Source organism: Mus pahari, chromosome 17, assembly GCF_900095145.1.
Source record: "Mus pahari chromosome 17, PAHARI_EIJ_v1.1, whole genome shotgun sequence".
Taxonomy (NCBI): Eukaryota; Metazoa; Chordata; class Mammalia; order Rodentia; family Muridae; genus Mus; species Mus pahari.
This window is the reverse complement of record NC_034606.1, coordinates 53,866,351-53,890,347: the sequence shown is the minus strand read 5'-3', so window position 1 is coordinate 53,890,347 and position 23,997 is coordinate 53,866,351. Positions and strand designations below refer to the sequence as shown.

Sequence of the window (23,997 nt, the reverse complement as noted above, 5' to 3'; positions counted from 1 at the left end):
AGTGCTGGGATTAAAGGCGTGCGCCACCACCGCCCGGCGCTATTATTATTTTTAAAAAATCTTTTTTGTCCCAGAATTAAAAATAGTGCTCTCTAGTAGCAATTGTAAGAGTCCTCTGAAGGGGGTTATGGAGATTGGCTCACTGATTAAGAGCGCTTGCAACCCTTGCAGAGGATTCAAGTTCAGTTCCTAGCACCCATATCATTGGGTGGCTCAGAGCCACCTGTAACTCTAGCACCAGGGGATCTGGCACCCTCTCCTGGCCTTCACAGTCACCTATACTCACATGCATATACCCACACAGAGACACACAGACACATAGATAACTAAACAGATAGATGATAGATAGATAGATAGATATGAAATACACCATTTTAAAAGAAGAGTATGTCCTGGTCCATCTGGAGGTGATTTTTGTATACAGTGTGAGGTAAGGATCACTTCTTGTGTTTGTGTCCCCCCTCTGGGGTGACGATCCACCTTCAGTCTGTTCCACCTTGTTCGTGCCTGCCCTAGGGCTATGCCATCTGAATTGACTCGGCGTTCTGTCTGGTAGGGAGAGGTCTTAGCCTTTCTTACTCTCTTCTTTATAACCGCCATATGGGCTTACAAAGTTTCGCAGGAAGCCATATTGAAAGGCCAATTGAGATTATGCCAAATGGATCGATCAGTTTATCGATTTCTGAAATGTTTGTTCTGTTCATGAGCATTATATACTTCTCCACTTGAGTTCTTTTTGTTAGTATTTATTTTTAAGACAGGCTCTTTCTATGTAACCGTGGCTATCCTGGATCTGGTTCTGTAGACCAAGCTGGCCTTGAACTCACAGAGATCCATCTGACTTTGCCTCCAGAGTGCTGGGATTAAGGGCAGGTGCCCTCATTCCTGGCCCCAGACTGAATTTTTTTTTTTAAACAGCTTTTGCATCCACAAAGTTATCACAAGCCTTTTCTCCTATTAAATGGATGAATGACATCATTTAATGTTTGTGTATGTTAAAGCAATTAACAATAGTCTAGGAAGGAACCAAGTTTGATTTGATGTTGGGTAGCTACGTGACTGAATTTGCCTTGATGGCTGCAGCTGTACATTTGTTCTTAACTACAACTTGTTTGCATCCCTGTTAGCTGTTTCTAGTCCGGGTGTTTGCAACTAGAACTGCTGTGTGCTCTTCTCTAGCACTGGAATAGCATTGATGGGCCGTGTTCATCGCCAGGTACAGCTCTTTGTGTGCCCCATTTGGTCACATGTGCCTCACAAGGGAGGTTCAATCTCTATTTAGCTCTTCTATTCAAAGTGCTGGCAGAGTCACCTTGCCGCTCCAATTTGCATTTCCCTGATGCTAATGAAGTTGAATATTCTCTAGCTCATTGGAATGTACTTTGGTAAAGTGCTCCTTTTGTATAATTTTTGAAATTTAATTAATTTTATTTTTTATGAGTATGGGTATTTTGCCTGTGTGAATATCTCCACGGTCCCTGCAGAGGCAGGATGAGGGTTAGAATTACTGAGTTGTAAACCACCATGTGACTTCTGGGAATTGAACTTAGGCTTTCTGGAAGAGCAGCCGGTGCTCTTAAGCTTGGAGCCATCTCTCCAGTTCACTCCCACCTTTCTGTTTTTCTGTTTTGTTTTGTTTTGAGAGGGGGTCTCACTTTGTAGTTCTGGCTAACCTGGAAGTTGCTAAGTAGATCAGCTAGCCTTGACTTTCCTAAGATCTGCTTGCCTCTGTCTCCCAAATGCTTGGATTAAAGCTGTAGACCACCACACCTGTCTGTAAAGTACTATGTTTGCCTTACGCTGTTTTCATGCTCTATTCTGGGTTCCTCCCTTTGTTTTGTGTGTAGAATATGTGTGTGTGTATGTGTTCTCTATGTGTATGGGGATGCACATGTGGGTGTGTATAAACTTATATGGATGTAGAGGTTGACCTTGGATGTCTTCCTCTAGCACTATCTCACTTTTTGAGACCAAGTATCTCATTGATTGACTCACTGATTGACTAGTTGGCTGGTCAAGGAGCTCTAGAGAGCTGTCTCTCTCCCTAACCCACTCTGAGCCCCACTTTAAGGCTGTAGGCACATGCCGCCATGTCTGGCTTTTGACCCAGTTTGGGGACTGAGGGGTGAAGACGTTGTTCTTGGGAATCTGAACTCAGGTCCTCCCCAGACACTTTACCGACAGAGCCATCTCCCTGCCTTCATGTTTCAGTGCACAGGAGTTATTCATTTCAATACATTTCCATATCTGCTTGCCTTATAATGAGCAGTTTTTCACTTTGGGAATTGTTCATATAATCCAAAGTTGTGAAATCCTTCTGTTTCTTCTAAAACATTATATTATGTTTTTCTTTTCACGCTTAGCTCTGTATTCCACCTATCTTCCAGTGTCTGAGTGTCGAATGTCATAGGTAGAAGCAAACATCCATCACCTTTTCTATAGAGCTATTCGACTAAGCCAGGGGCGTGGCTGCGGTGTGTGCCATATATATGTGTGTGTGTGTGTGTGTGTGTGTGTGTGTGTGTGTGTGTGTGTGTATGTGTGTATGCTCCATGCTGCAATAAAGCTGGTGGCTATGTGTGTAGGGTTATACCTCTGTAATGAAAGTCTGCTCTCCCATCTGGTTTTTTGTTGTTGGTGGTGGTGGGTTTTTTGGTTTTTTGAGACAGGGTTTCTCTGTATAGCCCTGGCTGTCCTGGAACTCACTTTGTAGACCAGGCTGGCCTCGAACTCAGAAATCCGNTGGTTTTTTGAGACAGGGTTTCTCTGTATAGCCCTGGCTGTCCTGGAACTCACTTTGTAGACCAGGCTGGCCTCGAACTCAGAAATCCGCCTGCCTCTGTCTCCCAAGTGCTGGGATTAAAGGTGTGCGCCACCACCACCCGGCTCTCCCATCTGTTTTACTAGCCAGGTTTCTTCGGTGACAATTCTCCATAAAGACCCATGCCAAGACAGTGGCTTCCAAATGGTCACTTCTCACAGGCCAGTCGGATCTCCTCTGGTCCTCTAGGGAAAGACTGAGCTGGGTTTCAGGTGCAGGCTACTCTTGTCTGACTCTCCCTCCTGGAAGTCACCAGGGGACGTTACCACTTCCACCATTTTTCCACACTGGTACCGCCTCTGCAGGAAAAGGAGCCAACCCATCCCCTCCACATCTCTGAGGCTCTGGAGGTCACTACAGTCACAGCTACAAAGTCAGCCTCCTCCTTCAGTCAGTCACCCACTGGCAACTTCCGTGTGAGGGGCTGAGTGCGAGAGGGACAAAGGCCCGGGGAGCTGGATGTCTGGGGCAGGAGCCCCGGCTTCACACTCAGAGCACCCTGGTGCAAGCTCACCTGGAGAAGGTGGGTGAGGTCTCACCAGCCTCTGAGGAAATCAGCCCAGCACCAAACAAGGCTGGGAACCGGATGGGAGGCTGGGGAGCCTGGAGTGCCCTTGAAGACATCAACTACTGACCAGTTCAGACAAGCAAATTATAGGGGGGGGGGGGCTGTTTCTGGGTGGTCTGTGAACTAAGGATGTTTTTTATGTTTTTAAAGGATTGGAAACAAAACAAAACAAAATGTGTAACAGAGTCCACGTGTGCCCCCCCCACCCCCCCACCCCCCACCCCCTGGCCCAAAACCTAAAATAGCTGCCTTGGTGTGGATGCTTGCTTTCGGTGAGCAGAGCTGGATGCAACTCAGGTCAGATTCAGCACAAAGGTCCAGACAGAAGCCACAGGTCCGCAGCCAGAGTGCACCCACAGTGGAGCATCTCTCAGTCACCCTGAGAGGTGCCTAACCTCCCGTGCTCTCAACGTACCACAGAGATGGAGGTAACATCAGGGCCAGAGTGGCCTCCCTCTGTGCAAGGAATTCAGCAGGAGGTTTACATCCACAGGCCACTGTGTCTTTTTCAAAACAGAGGCCTCTACGGAGTTCCAGGCTGTGCTGGGAGGTGACAGTCCTGTCTGGGCCAGTGGTCATCTGATAAGGTGGCGACCTCTGGGTTGGCAGGCCTTCTGAAAGGCTGGTTAGTACCAACTGGACCCAGCAGAGAGCCTGTTTCACCGTGAGCTCCTGCCTGAGTGACACAGATGACATGACGAGCCGTAGCCCCTCCACACGGCTATCTTCTTTGGGTTGGTAAAGACGTAACAGGGGTCGCGGGAGCATGAACAGCCTGCCAGGCCTGCTGGAACCACGGCATAGTCACTGCCAATGGCCAGATCTGAGGTGTGGACACTCAACTAACCTGTCAGGTCCAAATGGAGCCAGCCCAGCCAGAACGAGGCCAGACAAAGGCACTTTAAAAATCTGTGCTCTGGAACAGACCGGGAGTGGCTATAATCTTCTCAAATGGGAAACTACCCAAATAGCTCTAGAGCCAGCCCTGTGTGTAAGTGCTTGACTATGCACTTCTGTTGGCAGCTCCTCCTACTGGCTATTGTCAGAAGGGATCCCAAAGTGACAGCCTAGTTGGGGCTGGAAATCCGGCCTCCAACAAGGGTGGCTTACTTGGTAGAAGGAATGACTGGGGGAATTCGGCCTCACAGCCTTGGAATCTAATCAGTGTATGATTAGATTCCAAATGACAGGGAAACAAACTGAGGGACAGTCTTCCGGTCCCGGAGTCCCCTCTCTGAAAGTAACAACCCTCAACAGGAGGCTGACACCTGAGATAAGAGACTCCCAATGAGGAACCAATGGGGAAGTTGTGGCAAAAGCCATTCCCCTCAACTCTTGGCCCAGGAGCCCCTGTCCTGCCCACTATGAGTTACCTAGCCCTGTTTTGCAGTTCTGAGTTCTGGGGCTCTCACTGTCCCGGTGGGCTATGGCAGGTCATATACCTAGGAACTCCTGAATCCATTGCACCCAGCTCCAACATCTACCTATACAGTCTTCACCCACGCAAAGCTCCAAGCCAATCAGCAAGTCTTTGCTCCTGTAATCGTTTGTCTCAGCCTCTGGCCTGCTTGGCCCAGGCCCAGACTCAACCATAGCCATAGTCTTTCAGCCAGGGTGTAGTGGTGTCATCCCTCAGAAAAGGATCGAGCCATGGACCTAGCCTGTCCACGGTCTGTGTCCGTCATACTTGATGCTGCACGGATCTAAACACAAGCTCACTTCTGCTGACTAGAGCCCTGGGGAACTTCTCTCACTAAGAGGCCAGTGGTGAGAATTCCCTGGTCCTTCCGTGCCACAACAGCAGAACTGGCATTAACTTTCCCCATCTGTATTTCTAACCTGGCAGATGCCAGCTGAAGGCAAGTTCCCTGGGTCACAGAGGAAGGATTTCTGTGACTCGCTATGCAGGTACAGAGGGTACAGTAGGTCTGTGTCAGCTCTTAGGGGCAGGGCATAACTAGCGTTTAGTAGCAGTAAACAGCCTGCTTTTTTGTCCCAAAGGAAAATATTGCCTCCTGCTTCAGAATTCCTTAAGGCCAAGAGGACTCTGGGAAATGGCCAAGGGAAGAGTAGTCAGACTGACATTTGGGGTCCCTAGGGGAGATTTTTCATCTCATTTTTGCAGAGGACCCCAAAACAGTCTCTCCTTGCCTATACAGATCATCTGTGTGAACATACGTCATATGCACTGCCTACATTCTCCCCTAACATACACTTATTGTGTCTACTCCTAAACTGAGGCATGTCCCCACTGTGTGCTTTAGTTTTGCTAGCCAAGTATTTTCGTTGCTGCATCCTGTAGCCTACTCCCTTTGCCTCGTGTGGTGCCACATCCCACAGTGTTTGCCTCATCCTTCTGAAGCCTCAGCTGGAGTTCAGACTCCATGAGGGTCCCAAGGCCCCTCCCAGCCTTCAAGGAGCCAGTCACCCAACTGGACAGTGTCATGGCTTCACTGTTCAGCCATATCTGCCACCACTGGACGCTGTCATCTCCCAGATGTTCCCCTTGGGCCAAGGACTGGATGAACTCTGCTCATCTGGAGCCTTGTGCCCACAGAAGCTAATGGGCCAGCGGTGACTTCCCAGCCAAGATGGCAAAGGCCTCCAGACACATGCTGTTCCAAGAGCCACTTGGGAAGGCCAGCCATGAAGCTCTCCGCAAAGGCCCCTGCACTCCAGCGCTCCATGCCAGGCTCCTATGAGACTGTTACTGCCTGCCAGTCTTCCATGAGAGACTGTGACTGCATGCATGCTTGTCTTTACCAGGCTCAAGGCAGAGAGCTGGGCTGCCCCACTCTTATGGATGGGACTAGTTTCCTTAGCTGCTCCTTCAGATGTCCCAGCTGAGCCCATAGCATCCTACCTCAAACCCTTGTGGTCAGCACCGGGGCGCTACACACCTCACCAAGGCCTCCTCTTCCTAGAGTTGGGGTTCCCTCATCACCTGTAATTTCAAAGCTAGCTCACCCTAGGAATCAATTTTACATGTGAGTTGTGGGGTTCAGCACCCTCCATGATCCCTCTTCCTCGGGCTTGTGTCAATCAGGCATGTTTGTCCCTTGAGAAGCAACCAAGCCAATATACTTGGACCCTCCCAAGGTGTGTGGGAGACAGTGAGTTGCCTGGCTTTTCCAGCTGTTGGGTGAAGAACTGCACCACACAGGCAGCTGCTCCTGATCCTTCATGTGTCCAGATATGTTTCACAGCTGGCTGATGGAGTTGAACCAACACTTTGCTGGGGTTTCACTACCGGAGTCTTGAGCCTCCAGATCACCTTGAGAGGATACGTTGTTCTACTGCATTTAGTCAGGTCTTGGTTTTCCTCTGTAGTATGCTTTGTTTTGAAGAGCGGAGGCCTAGCATAGCTGTCACGAGGCAGCTGGTGCTCTCTAGTGCCTAGAAATGGCTTTCCTTTCATGGTGTATTATGGAACAAAACTCACATGGCAAGAACAAATCTCTATAGAGGGTGATGGGTTCTTGCCCATCATGCCTATGTGGCCGGGATTAGCTTAAGGGACAGTTTTTCCTACTCCTCCTGTCTGGGAAATGGCTGCCATTTAGCTTAAGTCGCCATAGATGGCTTTTGATTGTCCCTCACCTCTAAAGGGAGACGTCACATAGCCAGGCAGGGATGTGTCTAGCTTCGAGCTGATGTGCAGTGGCATAGCTCCTGTCCAGGTCACAGGCTCATCTTCACGGCTGAGCAGACCTTGTTTTGGTGAATAGGCTTACAGTCTTTCTAGCCTGCTGTTGGAAGCTAGGCTGCTCTGACCATCCCCCCTCATATGACCTATGCTTTCGCTTCTTACTCAGGTATCCAGGGCCACAGGTAAGGCTTGCATTTCACTTCTGTAGAAACCCACTGTTTCCACAAAGTGGCTGCAACATTTTATGCCTGCCACCCTGAGCACCGTGGGACATGATTGGTTTTGCCCTCTGATTGACCCGTGCTAGTACTTAATTGTGGTTGTATTTTGTGCTTCCTGGTGTGTTATAGCATTTGTGTCCCCACTTCTAAACTCTTGATGTAAACTGCTTAAAGGAAAGAGTTACTGAGTTTACCTCAGGCCTTCATAGACCTTCAGTCCATCATGGCAGAGAGACTATGTATGGAGCAGAACCACTAACTTCTTGGTACACAGGAAACAGAATAGACCCTGACAGGAAGGGCAGGGCAAGCTACAGCCCTTGGAAGTCAAGCCCCCATTGACCTACTCCTCCAGCCAATCCCCACCTTCCCTAGCTCCACTTACTTTAACTCTAGGCTGGGATGCATCTCAGATGGTAGATGCTCACTTGCACGAGATCCCCAGAGTGTGGGGACACTTGTCCTAGCACTGAAGTTTGCAGTCAGCCTGGAATATGTGAGATCTTATCTCAAAAAGAAGTGGGTTTGACTCCAGGAACAGATTGAATCCTTTGTTAGATCCAAGGGCCCGTGTTCTCTGGCGATACCACTAATGGCTCATACCTGCATGCCCAGTGTAGCTTTCACTAAGTCTTGTCTCCATCTTTAAGCTGGGTTGTTTACCTTTTGGCTTTTGGCCTTATAGTGTTTTCTTATACATTCTGTGTGTTCACTTGGCAGATAAATGTAATGGCAACTGTCCTCCCAATGGCTTGCCTTTGACCCCTTCTTAATAATATCCCTTCCTTCCTTCCTTCCTTCCTTCCTTCCTTCCTTCCTTCCTTCCTTCCTTCCTTCCCTCCTCCTAGATTGCTACCAAAAAGCTACGCCCCAGTACACTATGCATCATCTTTGTGATGAAAGTGTATATATAATCCATTTGTTTGCAAGTTTCCTCTGGCATGGCTAGTGCATTGGTGTCCCTTCTTTAAAAAAAAAAAGACTCTGCCTGCCCCAGGGACCTGAGGACCCTTCTGTGCTTCTTTCTTGGAGCCTATGGTGTTGACTTGCACACTGTAGCTTGTTGACTCATTTGGGAATGCGTCTGTGCACAGTTCAGGGCTTGGACTCATTTGTTCTCCAGTGATCAGCTGCTTCAGCTCGGCTATAACACACACACACACACACAGAGAGAGAGAGAGAGAGAGAGAGAGAGAGAGAGAGAGAGAGAGAGAGAGAGGAGAGAGCCTTCCTCCAGAGGGCTGTGGCATCTCTATCAAGACTAAAGTCTCTTCAGGGTTGGCAGTGCACACCTGTAATCCTAGCACTTGAGAAGTAAAGGTAGGAGGATGGACATGGGTTTCAGGGTGACCAGGGTTACATAGGCCCTGTCTTGAAAAAAAAGGTGTGTGTGGAGATGGGGTGGGGGACTGGTAGGGAAATGGTTCAGTGCATAAAGTGCTTGTTGTATGAGCATGAAGATATGAGGACAGACGTCCAGCACTAGATAAAGGCCAGGTGTCGTGGCACAACATGCTGTAACCTCAATACTGAGGGCAGCAAAGACAGAAGGATCCCCAGAGCTCGCAGCCAGTCTAGCAGGAATGGAGAGCCCCAGATTCATTCTCAGAAAAAAAAAAAAAAGATGGTACAATAGATAGAGAAAGAAACCCAACATCAACTTCTGTCCCCTGAACATGCCCACAAGGACACCTGCACACACACACACACACACACACACACACACACAAGTAGACTCTTAACTGGACATGATAGTGCATCCCTGTAATCCCACCGTAATCCCAGCACTTTCGGGAGGCTGAAGCTGAAGTATTGCTGAGAGTTTGAGGCCAGCCTCGGGTACAAAGTGAACCCTGTCTCAAAAGAGAAAAAAAAAACAAAAGCAAAAAAAAACAAAAACAAAACAAAACAAAACAAAACAAAATAACAAAACCAAAAGCAAACAGGAAGCCTCTTGAATGAGCCAGGAATTTCATCTCTTCCACTCCTCAGTCTGTTTACCAATTGTTTGCCAATTCCACATCGCCTTCATTTTTATTAACTGTATTTTTAAACAGATCTTGTGTAAGTTTCCCAACTTTGTTTCTTTTTTCTTCAGTGAGTTTTGAATTTGCATGTAAAGTGCCAAGATCAGCTTGTCAATTTCACAAGGACCTTAGAGGTTTTTTTTTTTTTTTTACTGATATTGTATCAAATCTGTAGACCCCCTTTAGGAAGAACTGACACCGATGGAAACTTCGACTCTGCGTTATTTGGGGTATAGGCATTTTTCATTGAATTTGTTCTTAGGTATGTAGTGTTAGCCTCTGAGAGTGAGTTACTGACCAAAAATACTAAGAAACTTTTAAAGCAATGGTACAACACACAATGTAACAGTATGTACATGCTGTGTAACAAATGAAAATAAAAACAAGTGAGACATCACCAGGCCTCTCTGGATTTATCATTCCTGATGATATTTGTGCCAGTTCAGGAGACTTAGTAACTATAGGGTTTCCCGTTGCCAGCATCTTCATAGTTCCTAATTAGCACTTAGCTTTAAAGTTATAGTCCTGAAAATGTTTTACACACACACACACACACACACACACACACGTCAATGTGGCTTCATTTGAAATCCTGATTTTTCTTTACTTTATTGACATATGTTGATACTTTTCTAAATACATTTTATAAATAAATTTTGATGCTTTAAAGAATGATATTTGGAATTTCACTTTCCAGTTGTGGCGTTAACATAGAAAGTACAGTTGGTGGCGTACCTCGGCACCATGGTCTCCGAGTGATGGTGAGTCCGCTGCCTAGTTCTGGTACTTCCTAAATATCTTTGGATCTCTAGCCACCATGTCACCTGCGGCTTGTCCTCCTTTCTTGGTGGCCTCATGCCTCTGTGCATTGCTCCAGCATCCTAAGAGTGGACAGATAACCATTACGAGCTGACCTGAATAAGAAGCAGGTCTCAGCCGGGCGATGGTGGCGCACGCCTTTAATCCCAGTACTCAGGAGGCAGAGGCAGGTGGATTTCTGAGTTCCAGGCCAGCCTGGTCTACAGAGTGAGTTCCAGGACAACCAGGGCTACACAGAGAAACCCTGTCTCAAAAAACAAAAAACAAAAAAAACAAAAACAAAAACAAAAAAAAAAGAAGACGAAGAAGAAGCAGGTCTCTGCAGAGATACCGCCTGGAAAGTGTGTTGCAGAGAAAGTGTGCAGGTTGCAATAAACTGCACCAGGGAGGTCAGAGGAGACAAAAAGTTCCAAAGGAAAAGTGAGACGTTATGTCAGGACCAGTAATGGGTAGTGTCAGTTGAGGGACTAAGGAGCTGTAACATTTTCTGAGAAGGGTCCTAGGGCCCTCTCTCTCAGTCCATGGTCCCATCAGTCTCCTGAGATGGTACTATGTGAAGGGACCCCTTCACGGCGACCCAGCTCGCTTGCTTGCTTGCTTCCTTCCTTCCTTCCTTCCTTCCTTCCTTCCTTCCTTCCTTCCTTCCTTCTTCCCTCCCTTCCTTCCTTCTTCCCTCCCTTATTGTAGTTTGAGACAATACCACTTTTTAAAAAAAGATTTATTTATTTTATGTATGTGAGTACACTGTAGCTGTACAGATGGTTGTGAGCCTTCATGTGGTTGTTAGGAATTGAATTTTTTAGGACCTCTGCTCGCTCCAGTTGGCCCCACTTACTCTGGTCAACTCAGCTCGCTCAGTCCCTGCTTGCTTCAGCACAAAGATTTATTTATTATTATACATAAGTACACTGTAGCTAACTTCAGATGCACCAGAAAAAGGAGGATGTCAGATCTCATTACGGATGGTTGTGAGCCACCATGTGGTTTCTGGGATTTGAACTCAGGACCTTCAGAAGAGCAGTCAGTGCTCTTACCAGCTGAGCCATCTCACCAGCCCACAACTACATTTTTCTTCTGACAATTTTCATACATAGTATTGGCTGTGTGGCACATGGGGCTGTTTCATTTTGCACATTGCTTGAGAGCTGGCTTTTGATGTTGGCTTACACTTCCAAGCCATAGTCCATCACTGGAGGAAGTCAGGACCGGAACATCAGGAACTTGAAGCAGAAACCATGGAGGAATACTGCTTTCTATTATAGACTAGGACCACTTGCATAGGGAATAGCACTGCCCACAGTGGGCTGCTCACCCCCCTACCCCCTCACCAATTAATAATCAAGACAATTTCCCACAGACTAACTCACAGGCCAATCTGATCCTTCAATTGAGTTTCTCCTCACAAATGACTCTAGGCTGTCAAGTTGACGAGACCCTATGTAGACTCTCCTCCTGAAAAGTGCATTAGTACGGGGCTTTGGTTCCCTTAAGCTGACTTGTTACTGATCAGAAACCAATTGCCTGTGTGACATTACTATATGACCTTTGTTCTAAATTGCCTCATCAATTAACTTTTGTAAATATCCCATTCAGAACAAATAACATGAACGTCCTCAACGGCTGAGTGTTGTAAGTAGGGTCAGATTTGTCTGTGGCATTTTAGAAATGTGTGTTGTTTCTTTCTGTCATCTCGCTCTTCAGTTGCTAAGCATGATCAGCATTTCTGGGGACATGCCAGTTTCTTCCAACAAGTCTGTTCATTCCCACCTTATGTTTGCTAGTTGTGAACTTACTTTGATTAGAATTTTTCTTGTGTTTCTCTTTTATCTTTATCTAATCTCATGCCTTAGACCAGTGTTCTCAACCTTCCAAATGTTGCGACCCTTTAATACAGGTCCTCATGTTATGTGATATTCCCCCCCATTATAAAAATATTTTGTTGCTACTTTGTAACTGTAATTTTGCTACTGTTATGAATCAAAATCTAAATGCCTGATATGCAGGATATCTGCTGTGTGATCCCTGTAGAAATCTTGACCCATGGGTTGAGAACTGTTGCCTTAGACATTTCTGTGTAAAATAAATCCAACATCTGCATCATATTTCAAGATATGCATTCAATATTTACATTTACATGTCTAGCTGAGCTCTATTGAAAGCCAGTGCTGAAGAACACACACCCTCAGGACAGTGTAACCTCAAACAAGCCATGCTGGCATCTCCCCAGGTCAGGCCATGAAAATCCAGTGCTGTGGCCTGTTGGGATACTTGAGTGCTGTGGCCTGTTGGGATACCAGGACACAGCAACAACCATTTCATTTGTCCCTGTGTTCATCCTGAAGCTGTGTGGGAGGAGAGCACACACAGGTGCCAGGAGGGGCCGCTAGAGCCACCGGGGCAGGCAGGATTGCCAACATCCAATGCCGACCTTACTATTTCCCTTCATCCTCCTGACCTTGGTCTCTATATTTCTCTGATATCTACTTTTTTTCTTTCCTGAGAGAGGGTCCTGTGTAACTAAGTCTGAACTCAAACTCTCTATACCGCAGAGAATAACCTTTGACTTCTGGTCCCTTCATCTCCTGGAACGTTAGGATTGTAGGCATACATAACCTTGTCCAGTTTCTGCAAAGCGGGGGATTGAACCCAGGGCTTTGCGAATATTAGGCGAGCACTCTAACCATGGAGCCACATCTCCAGACCCCTCCGTTTTTCTTTCATTTCAGTGTTCCTCCTTCTGGTTTAGAGGTTATTAAGTCTGTCACTGATGTCTTAGTGGTACTTGAAAATCCTACTTAACCAAATTCCAAATCAAGAAAAGTTGTGGTTTTGCCTCCTACCCAGGTAGCCCAATCGCCTTGAAGCATAAAGACATTCCTCTGGTAGAATTTTTGCTCTCCTTGTCAACTGACCCAGTTACAACTCAGCCCTGCAATGACTCTTATACCACTGAGACAGCACCATCATTATCCAGTCTGTTTCCAAATGTGCCTGCCTCTGTCCCTGTCCCCTTCTGCGTGGGTCCATGGGTCCCGGACTTTCAGAGTAGAATGCTTTTATTTGGCTCAGGCAGCATCGCCCAGTGAGGTTCTGGCATGATCAGGTGACTGAATGATCTTCAGTTGTGTTTATGACCTGTATCACACAGACAGGCAGCAGCCACCTGCTCTGAGCCCACCCTCGGCGCCCACACTGTGCCTACAGAGCTCTGCCTGCTTTCTGGGTTTCCAGGGTGGCCAGGAAGGTTCAGTGACTAAAGGTGCCTGCCACCAGTTGTGATGACCTGCATTCAATCGCAGGTAGGAACCCGCAACAGTAGGAGGAGAAAACTGGCTTCTTCTAGTTGTCCTCTGACATCCACACATGTGCCATGACACTTGTGCCTGCATGTGTGAACATTAAATAAAAGTAAAAACAAATAAAACTAAAGAGAAAAATCAACAGCACCGTCATTGTCCCTTCCTGTGGTAAGCTGTCAGGCTGTCAACCTTCCATTCATCCATTCATCCAGGGATGTGGCTTATTCATTCATCCTGGATTGTTTGGGCTTCTAGAAACCGTGCACTGAGCCAGGTTGTGAGGGTGCATGCCTTAATCCCAGCACTCAGAAACAGAAGCAGGTGAAGCTCTGTGAGTTCAAGGCCAGCCAGAGCTAAGACATGAGAGCCTGTCTCAAAAACAAACAACAACCGAGATTACACACGCTGTCAACACTAGCCAATTAAAACCTCTTTAAATCTTGCCCCCAACGCCCCCCCTCTCCCCATCACTTGGACTTCCTGCTAGCCTTTGCTAAACCTTGCCAGTAGCCAGCTGCACACAATCTCCTTCTCCATTGTTTGAGCTGCCTGCTCTCTGTGTTGCCTTTTGAATGATTCTTTGTTTCCCTTCCTGTTAATTCCTGCCATTCCAATATCAGCTGTTTAGAAGTTCTGTCTCTGGGGGCTGAGGGTGTCACTTAATTGGTAGTTCTTGCCTAGCGTGCACCCAGTGCTAGCCTCAATCCCTGGCAACAGATAAACTCCAGGAGATTGAGGCAGGAGGACAAGAAGCACCCTCAGCTTTGTAGAAAGTTCAAGAACAGCCTAGGATACAGGAAACCCTGTGTCAAAAGAGTACTACTACGACTTACGTTTTAACACAATCACTGGGTTGTTGGTTGGGTTGTAGCTTAGTGGATAGAGGGCTTAACCAGCGGCATCCGTGAGTTCCATATCTGACCACGCACGTGCACGCCCACACCTGTTCATCTCTCTCTCTCTCTCTCTCTCTCTCTCTCTCTCTCTCTCTCTCTCTCTCTCTCTCTCACTCACACACACACACACACACACACACACACACTCACCTACCCTGTGGTCATCTTCATAGTTTGTTTTCTCTTGTGCCTTCAACACTGCGTTTGGAATTAACGGGGCTCAGGCTGTGTCTAATTGTCTGGCGATTCTAATTCTCTTACCGGGCTTGTTCTTTTCAGCAGTATCTACCTCTACCGGAACTTGCTTATGTTTTACTGTGAACTGTTTTCTTTATCAAATTTTTTTAGTAGAGATCGTTTGCATTCCTTCCTGGGTGAGAGTTCACCCTTCACAGAACAAAGTCTGCCCCACTCCTACCAGAGCCACCTCAGGCTGTCTCTCTACTTCTCCACAAGCCAGATAAGTTTTGTCTTGCAAATCCACAGACTGGTCGACTTGGCATTCCCCTTTTCTGAGGACCTCTCCTTCAGTTCTTCTCAGCGACAAGGGCAAGGGTGAGGCAGGGTGGAGAACCCCTTTGTGGTTTCTGCTCACTGGGGCAGGGACCTCTTTACTCCAGAGGGTGATCTCCCGTACACCCCCCCCCCCCCGCCGACCTTGTAGCTGGCCTCCTTTGGCAAAGCCTCAGCACAGAGACCTCAGGGTCTCATTCCTCTTGCTCTTTCTGCCTGCAGGACCTTCCTTGCTTTCTGCTTTCTCAGCTCCCCAGGACTTTACACCGTTGTTTCTCCCATCTTCTGCCCCACGTTTGTTTGGCTTGAAGACCACTTACATGGATGCCTCCCTAAGCCCAGGGACCTGGCTTCTTAAGTATGTCTTCCCAGCCTCTACTACGGTCTTGTCTGGTGGTGTCCCCCTCTCTGCTCCTTCCCTCAGGAAGGCCTAGGTCCCCTGGGTTGCTAAAGGCAATTTGCCCTGCCTTGGCTCCTTGGCTTGGAGCCGGCTAGCCTATTCTTGTTTCCTGACCCTGTCTGAGAGGACACACACTTTACATAGTGCAAAGCTCCTGGCACTGAGTGGCCACCCATGGCTTTATTCTTGGTCACCTCCTGGCCTGGCATCCAGGGGTCAATGGCTTGGGCTACACATGGGACAGGGACTTGGCCCAAGCCAACCCCAACCCCATGGGCTGTCTGAACAGCTGCAGAATAACAGCCGTTGGTTACCCTTGACTTCTTCTCTCAGGCCCCTGTGCCCACCTCCATCATGGTCATGCCGGGACTCAGCATTCATATATATCCACCCAGGGCAGGAAGGTCTGGGGTTTCAAGGGTCCTATTCACGTGTCCTGGAACAGCCTGGGCACTAGGTCTCTCCCTGGGCACCACCTTCAGGAAGACAGTAGGTGGGCAATGATCTGGAAGAAAGACTAGAAGGAAAAGGCCAGTTTCAGGACCAGTAGGAACCTTCCCTGGGAAGGCAAGCCTTTTAGAGATGGGAAGATGTTGCAGTCCTCTTGCATTCACTGAGCCCTAGATCTGGTCCTCTGATGCCCTGCTGCCTTGGCCTCCCAGACAGAACCCTGGTAGTGGTGTCTAGCTTCCTATCCAAGTGGGAATGGTGCCTTCGGTTCTGATCCAAGCCCAGCCCTACAGTGTAGCACAGGAACTCAGCCTCCCTACTCCCCCCAGTTCAAACTGTCTATGCCTTGGCGTCGCTCAATCTGAGGCAGGTAAGGAGGGACAAAACTGAGTCATGCCCAGCCCTTGTGGTCCTTACCCCGGATTACCCTCCCCCGGCCCCCCCCACAGACTCCGTGGCCTGTTTGTCTGGGTTTTAGCAAAGGTGGGGTGGTGAGCCTACTGGTACGGGGCTTTCGTTCTGTGGGGAGTGAAGGTGTGAAGTGAGTGTGCCTTTTTACACTCTGCCTTAGAATCATGGTTTCTTGGACCGAGAAGTCTGACGGTTGGGCTGGTGGGCGTGGTTTAAGGGTATAATGGCTGTGGTCTCAGGATGCGACCAGTGTAGACAGTACAGTAAACCGGTGGTCCTAGAGTTCACACTCACCAGGGCAGAAAGGACTGGCGCAGGAGACATAGTTCTCCACTGTTGGCACGGTTCAGAACAAGTGAGTGGGACGAGGTAGGGACGGAGCAATGGTACTTCAGGCTGCCCAACGGTGGAAACAGTGGCTGTGGCTGCGGATGTTGGGGCATTGGGGATGGGAGAGTAGGAGGAACTGTAGGGCGGGTCAGTGGGGTTGGGACTGGTGCGGGCAGCAGTGGGTTGCAGGAATGATGGCCAACAGTTCCGGAGGAGGGCGTGGGATTGTGCTGTGGAGGTGAGGCAGTGGGCGGAGCAACGCGTTGTAGGAGCAGGAACGGGGCGGTGGATGGCGACAGAGCGGTGTGAACATTGGGAGAGACACATCAGTGGGATGGGGGAATGAAAACATGGGGATGGGTTGGGCAGTGGACGTGGAGCAGGGGGAAAACAGTGGGTTTGCAGTAGTGGGTGGTGGGAACACAGCAGTGGGCACAGCAGTGGGAAGGGCACCGAGTGGGGGGTTGCTCCCCATCGGGCCGGTGGGGCGGGTCTCAGCACCCCTTTCCTCGCAGGGCTTCCGTGTGATCTCCAAGCGCCGTGCCTAGTTTGCTGTGGCTTCCGCCCGCCCGCCCCGCCCTGGCCCTGCAAACCTCTCTCTGCGCCTTGATACCGCAGGGCGCCTTCTGCGGCTGCTGCTGGGGCGGTGGGCGGCCAGGCAGCTGGAGGAGCCCATGACGAGGACCAGGATGAGAACGAAGACTGGACCGAGACGCCCCCAGATCATGGCGTCTCTGCGGGAACCGACACATAGACGAAGGACCTTGTATACAGAGCTATTTTACAGAAATTGCGAGTGGCACCATGGTATTTCTTGTGGAGCCTCACCCTCTCCTGTGCCCGCGCCCTGTCGTCCTCTCAGTCCCTGGGCAGACATTCATAAGACCGTACCTCTAACCCCATGGTGAATCTCACCAAAAACAAACAAACAAACAAACAAAAAACCAAAAAGCAAAAACAAAGGAGAGACCCTTCTCTGGCACCTATAACGATCTCTCCTCTCTGAGAGTCGCCCCTTTGCTGCTGGGTGTCTCCCACTTGGGAGAATCCCTAGCAGGACACTCATTCATTTATTCAACAAGTCTGGCTGTGTAGGTCCCCATGCTTTGCACTCAAGTATGGGTGCTAGGTAAGGGGATATGAACAGGATGCCCACCTTTGGGGTAGATCCTTCAGTTTCTATCACAGTACGATTTTGGAGCCCTCTGGTGTTCAAGGAACCAGTCTGTGGACACCCAAGCATGGGAAAAGCCCCAGGTCCTCCCTACACTCAGGCTGGGGTGCCTAAGCTGGGGGGGGGGGTCCTGACAGAGAACAGAGCCAGGTCTTGGGGACACTGGAGGTTTGCTAGTGTGTGAATGTGTACCTCCGAAAGTTCATGGTCCCCAGCGCAGCAGCACTGAGAGAGGAGAGCTCTGCCAGGACCTTTGTGGACAGGTTAATCCTGTCATGGATTAACAAGTTGTCTTGAGTGTAAGTTATAAAGATGAGTTCCCTCGGGCACACTTGTCCAGTCTGCACGTGATACCTCCACGTGTCATGACATAGCACAAAGCCATCAGTCACAGCAAACACCGGGCATTAGGCGCTAGCCCCATTCTCTCAAACTTCCCTGCCTCCAGAACCATGAGCTAAATAAAACACTGTTCTCTCTACATTTCCAATGTGTGACATTTTGTTTGGACAACAGGAAATGAGCCGAGAAAGAGAGCCCTTGTCCCCTTGACCCTAACCTGGAGAGAGGGTGTGCAAGAGACAGAAGTAAGGGGTCCTTTGGTCCTCTCTCCAATGCTCCTTCTCTCTCTACACCCTATCCTTGCTTCAGAAGGTTCACTTAGGGTCCCTTGCAGCCCCTTCTTCATGGCATGATATGTTCACAGTGGCAGATGTGTCACCTGGCTGATAAGCCTGGTCTGAGCTGACCATAGCGTCTTGACAAGAGTGGACTCACAGGGGTCTCCTCCGCCTTTCTCTTTACTCCTGTGAAGCTGCCTATGAGGTCATCATGAGGCCTCCGCCTTAGCCACAGCAGTTTCCACTGGAACCCCAGGATCACACAGCTTTCAGAGCTGGCCTTGCCAGTTCCTTCAGTTCCACCCATTGCCAAACCACATTTCCATATGGAGGCTGTATTGGATTTTGTCTGGGACTGTGGCCACAGGCCAGCAGAGTTGCTCCCCCCCCCCTCCATTTTCTTGTCTCAATGACAGTGCCCTATATAGTTCCATCAGTGACCACAGAGATTCCCACCCACCGAGTGCTGGTCTGGCCCACATGATTAAAGGCCTGGTCTATGGGCTCTGGCACTCTTGGCTGGACTGGCAGAGGGATGGAGTCCCAGGACATGGGTGAGGCCAGACAGTCAGACCCTAGCTGTGGCCTCTGCTTCTGTCCCACAAGCCAGAGCACCCCCACTTAGCATGCTTCCTGGATTCCCTCCTGACACAGATTTCTGTGTTCTCCCCCTGGTCCGCTGCCCTCCACCCTTCGGATGCCTGTCAAACAACCATCAAGTGCAGAGACACGGCCAGGCCCAGTGTCCTGAGATCACTGAGGTGTCCTCCACCTTTCTCCGTGCCTTCTGTGTGCCCCTCACATGGTACGGTGGCCTCCCAGGATCAGAGTGGGAGCAGGGAGTCCCTGTCCTGCCCAGGAAGAAGCTGGACATAGGGCCCTGGGATGAGAGGGCCTTCAGGGTGAAAGATGTAGCTAACTTAGTTACCTGGCTACACACATCTATATGCTGGACAGACTGACCCTTTTTTTTTTTTTCCTTATTTATTTAGTTATTTGGTTTTTTGAGGCAGGGTTTCTCTGTGTGGCCCTGACTGTCTTGGAACTACCTTTCCCTGCCTCCTGAGTGCTGGGTCTATAACGGTATGTGGTTCCACCACACCTGGGCAGGCCTGGCTCTTATTTTTCCCTGTGACTTGACACCTAGCAGAGAGCCAGGGTCCCCATCGTCTAGGGAGAGTCCATTTTAGTCTAGGAGTGGTCTGTACCTTGTTGACCGAGTCTTTGTAGGCCAGTGTCCAGCACAAGGTCCCCCTGAATGTCAGCCATGTTTCCTCCCCACCTCCGTGGGTATTCCCCAGCCGTGTAGGAGTCGACTGACCTAAAAAAGGGCATGCAGACTCACCTTCTTGCATAGCCTCTCCAGGCCACCCCGTGAATTTACAGCCTCACACTTCTAACAGGAGTGTTGTTTTCTCATGGTGTTATACAAGGAGACCCACGCAAAAACACAGTCACAGAGTTCTTAGATTGTCAAATTACTCTGCCTCTTTTGGAAGATGAGCTCTTAAGAGGAAAGGCAGGGTTGGTCTCATATGGCCTGACTCCTTTATAGCACAGGACAAATGTTCAATTGATTTTCACTGAGTAGCTAGGCCCTCTGGAAGCTGTGACTGCTGAGAGAAGCAAGGCGTGGAGGCCACAAGGAGAGGAAGACACTGAAGTCATCAGGGGGCGGCCTGCACTGTTTTCTAAGTGACCCTTGAGTCCTAGACCTTGGGCTAGTACCTCTACATGTCAAGAAGCTAGGGGCAGGGTGAAGGTCTGTCGCTCTGAGGGGCTAAGTAAAGGATGAGTCCAGAGGCCTCTCAGAGACCCACATCCTCTCAGCCTTTGTGTTGTTTCCAGTTCATAGAATTCCAGGAGAGAATCCCAACAGACAGAAATATTCAAAATCTTGCTTCTTAAACATCCATATGCAAGCACTGTCTACGTGTGCTTTTTTTTTTTTTTTTCAATATCATTTGCTCAGAACCAAATTGGCTTTTAAGTAAGTGCTCATGTAAACTGAAGTGGTTACACTGGCCCAGCTCTCTCTAAGCTCATTGTAAAACTAGAATTTCTAAAGGAAGAACAAGGGTCCTAAGCCCGACTGCCCCAGCAGACTGAGCCAGCGTAGCCGCCCCACCTGTCAAGTATACCAATTCAAATAACAAAGTGAGACAAAAGAAGACATTAAATCAACGTGAGCCCCTGGGGGACACAGCAGAGGTGGCTAATTTTCCAGTACTTGCAATGGGAGGAACACATGTCCTGTTCAAATTTGTTTCTAAGTGAAAACACATTTCACTCAAGTGTAACAGTCCAGGTTGTTCAAACAAGGAGATGGGGTTCTCAGCAAGCCCTCCTGGGAACTTAAAACCCTGGTACTGAGTTTTAGAATAAGGACTGTGGGGGTGTGGAGGGAATCTTCTCTTCAGAATTCTCCATCACACAGTCCAGGCAAACGTCTTTGTCTTCAAGAGGGCCTGGCAGCTGGGCTGCAGCCTACTTTCTGTGAAGAGCCTACTTCCCACCCCTGGCTTTCATTCAGGAGGCAAAAGATGGGGCAGCACAAAACCCAATATCGTGAACAAAAATTCTGGCCAACATAGTGAAAATGAAAATCCCTTGGCTTACCATCAAGGGTCTAACCCTGTCAAGGGTCTGACCCCAGAAAGTCCAAAGCTGCTGACCAGGGGTTAGAGAACCAGTTGCTACATGGCCTTGGCAGAGGCAAACTAATATAGGAAGCATCAGGTCGTGTCTGTGCCCTCCACAGTGGACGCAGAGGGCAGACACGGTGGAAGATGGCAGGGAGGGGCAGCCTTGGTTTGTAGGGAACCTGCTAGACTCTCTCTCTCTCTCCTCTTTCTCACTCACTTTTTCTCTCAAACACTGGTTGCTCTTACAGAGGACCCAGGTTCAATTCCCATCACTCACATGGCACCTCACAACTGATTGTAACTCATTTAAAATTCTTACTAAGAATGCTTTCTGACCGGGTGTGGTGGCACACGCCTTTAATCCCAGCCGAGAGGCAGAGGCAGGCAGATTTCTGAGTTCGGAGCCAGCCTGGTCTACAAAGTGAGTTCCAGGACAGCCAGGGCTATACAGAGAAACCCTGTCTTGAAAAAAATGGAAAAAAAAATGCTTTCTACATTTTATAAAAATAATGACAATAATAATGATTAAGACTATCAGGTAAAGAAAAAAATAAAGAAAAATATAAAGGTTCCATGTTATTATACTTTTGGTAAAAAGGAAAAACATAAAGGCTCCATGTATGTTATATTTTTGTTGGAAAAAAAGCTTAATGAAAAAATACTTTGGATTAAAAAAAAGGATTTTGTTTGGTAAAATAAAGATTATTCCAAATTAGAAATTAATGGGAATGATGTTAGAAGATGGTAAGCTATCAACTTTTTAATATTTTATTTTTAAATATTTTTATTATTTACATATGTGTACATGTGTGTGTCTGTGCATGAGGAGGTCAGAGGGGTATCAGGTCCCCTGGAGCTGGAGTTACAGACAGTTGTGAGCTTCCTGATTTGGGTACTGGGAATAGAACTCATGTCCTGTGTGAGAACAATATGTACTCTTAAACACTGAGCCATCTCTCCAGCCCTAAATATTTTGGTTTTGGTCATGTGCATATGTACTGTCTGCTCGTGGGTTTGTGCCTGGGGGTGGAGGAAGAGGAGGAAGCCCTGGGTGAATCGCATTGTTGATGACGGGGACACAGCCATGAATGACAAGGACGGAGGCATCTACCCATGGGAATTTGACAAAACCATTCACCCTGTGGACCAGGCTCAGAAAACAAAGCCTTCCTCCTCTGGCCCAAGCATGAGTGTTATGGACAGCTGGTCAGTGTATACAGAAATGAGCCCCTTCTGCTTCCTCTTGGATATTTACAGTACTCACTGTAGACACCTCCTGCTAGCTAGCTGGTCCCTGCTGTGCTAGACACAACAAGAACACTGGCCTGACAGGACCAGGTTCTGCCCCACCTGGACCTCAGCTCTCCTGTGCTGTTGTGTGTCCTTTGTCCACTTCCTCTCTGCCCCTAGTCAGGGTTCCAGGACACAAGCTGGGCAGGTCATAGCACGTGACTCCAGTGTCCAGAGGGATTTACAGATGATTATGAGGCATCCAAGACGGACGCAGGGAAGCGAACTCAGGTCTTCTGCAAGAGCAGTTCATGCTCTTAACCACTGAACAATCTCCTTTGCTGCAGGTTATTCAGTTTTTTTATGACCAAAATCATTAGCCCTTAGATAAAACTAATGCTTGTTCTCTGTTTAAAACAATGAGGCTTTAAAAAAAAATCACATTCATATATCTGTAATTTTGCTACTGTTATGAATTTCATGAAAATATTTTGAGGGGTGGGGGATAGAGTTTGCCAAAGGGGTCACAACTCACAGGCTGAAAACTCCTGGACTAAAAGCTTACATCAGTACCTGTGGTTTCTTTGTGGCTTCTTATTTTTCTTTCTTTTTCCAGTCTGGTTCAACAGAAATGGCGCTGAGGTAGTTGGCCACTACAGTAGTGAGCTCAACTCCAGTTCTGAGCAGACAGAGGTGTGTGGGAACAGCTAATGCCATGGACAGACAGACAACATCATGGTGGAGGCTCTGAGGAAAATTCAGGCCCATGTGACAGGGGCAGGGGGCAGTGTCCTTTATTGTGAGCAGCCCATAGCACAGAGCCGCACCCTAGCTCCAATCCCTGATGGAAGGGAGCTGGGTGGGTAGGGGAATGTGTGTGGGTATGCACATATTTTGCATTGCCAACAAGGGGAGGATCTTGTTAATGTGTAAGTTAGAGGATATAGGGTAAGCGAGGAGAGGCATATTGAGTTTAGGGTTGCCCATTATAAAGGAGGGAAAGGCGCCACTAAACCTTGTAATCTTCCTATAAGGGAGAATTAGAGTGCCCGACATTCTGGAATCCGGGCCCTTGTAGAGTCTGTTAGAGGGTCACAGGTTCACAGAAGGGTACCCCTTTCCTCTACAGCAACTGTGTCACTGGTAGACTAAAGAGACTGTTCCTGGTGGGGAGTGGACTTCTCCGGCTTCACCCCTAGCCCACCAAAGCCTAACGCCGATGACAGATCTGTTGCAGCCAAAGGTACCTGTGACTCTTGACAACTGTCTGTAGCAGGACAAGGGCTAGAGGAACAGCTTCTCGCTGCCTCCCGTAGCATTCAGAGATCTCTTCGGAGCCCTCCACTCAGGCGAAGCCAGGATTCCTGACTCTGCTCCAGAGAAGATGTTCAAGACCAGACAGTGGCTCTCAAGTTACATCTCAAAGGGTTGCTAAGAAACCTTGGCCCCTCTGCTCCTGCTTCTTTTTGGCAAACCGGATTATAGTGACTGCAGGGACGCCGTGCGTGGTGTTACAAAACAATAAGATAAAGTCATAAATAGTGGGTGACAGTCGGTGCACAAGAAAGTTCAGGTACATCTTTCACTGTGATTGAGATTTCTTCTGACATTCCTAGAAGACTGCATGTTTGTGTCTGAGAAAGAACAAGGAGCCATATGTGCTCAGGCCTGAGTGTGGTGCAGTGGTGTTTCAGCATTCTTGTGTGAAACATCTCTATATGAAAGGAACACTCCATCTGTGGAGACAGTCTTCTCAGGTGGTGGCGCGTGCACACACCTTTGATCCAAGACAGAGGCAGGCACATGTCTGAGTTCGAGGTCAGGCCGGCCTACAAAGTGAGTTCCAGGAGAGCCAGAGCTACGGAGAAACCCTTTCTCAAAAAAGACAGAAGACAGAAAGACAAAAAGAAAGAGAGAGGGGAGG

At 48.5% G+C, this 23,997-nt stretch overlaps 1 protein-coding gene across 1 annotated transcript in view; it reads left to right on the top strand.

The window, feature by feature from the left end:
• The window catches only part of Ttll8 (tubulin tyrosine ligase like 8), a 64,626-nt gene extending 47,437 nt beyond the window's left edge, over positions 1-17,189 (top strand). The window contains exon 13 of the mRNA XM_021217118.1: positions 16,920-17,189. Coding sequence (XP_021072777.1) covers positions 16,920-16,952 — 33 coding nt within the window. The 3' untranslated portion in view covers positions 16,953-17,189. The remainder of the gene's footprint in view (positions 1-16,919) is intronic.
• The last annotated feature ends 6,808 nt before the right edge of the window (positions 17,190-23,997 follow it).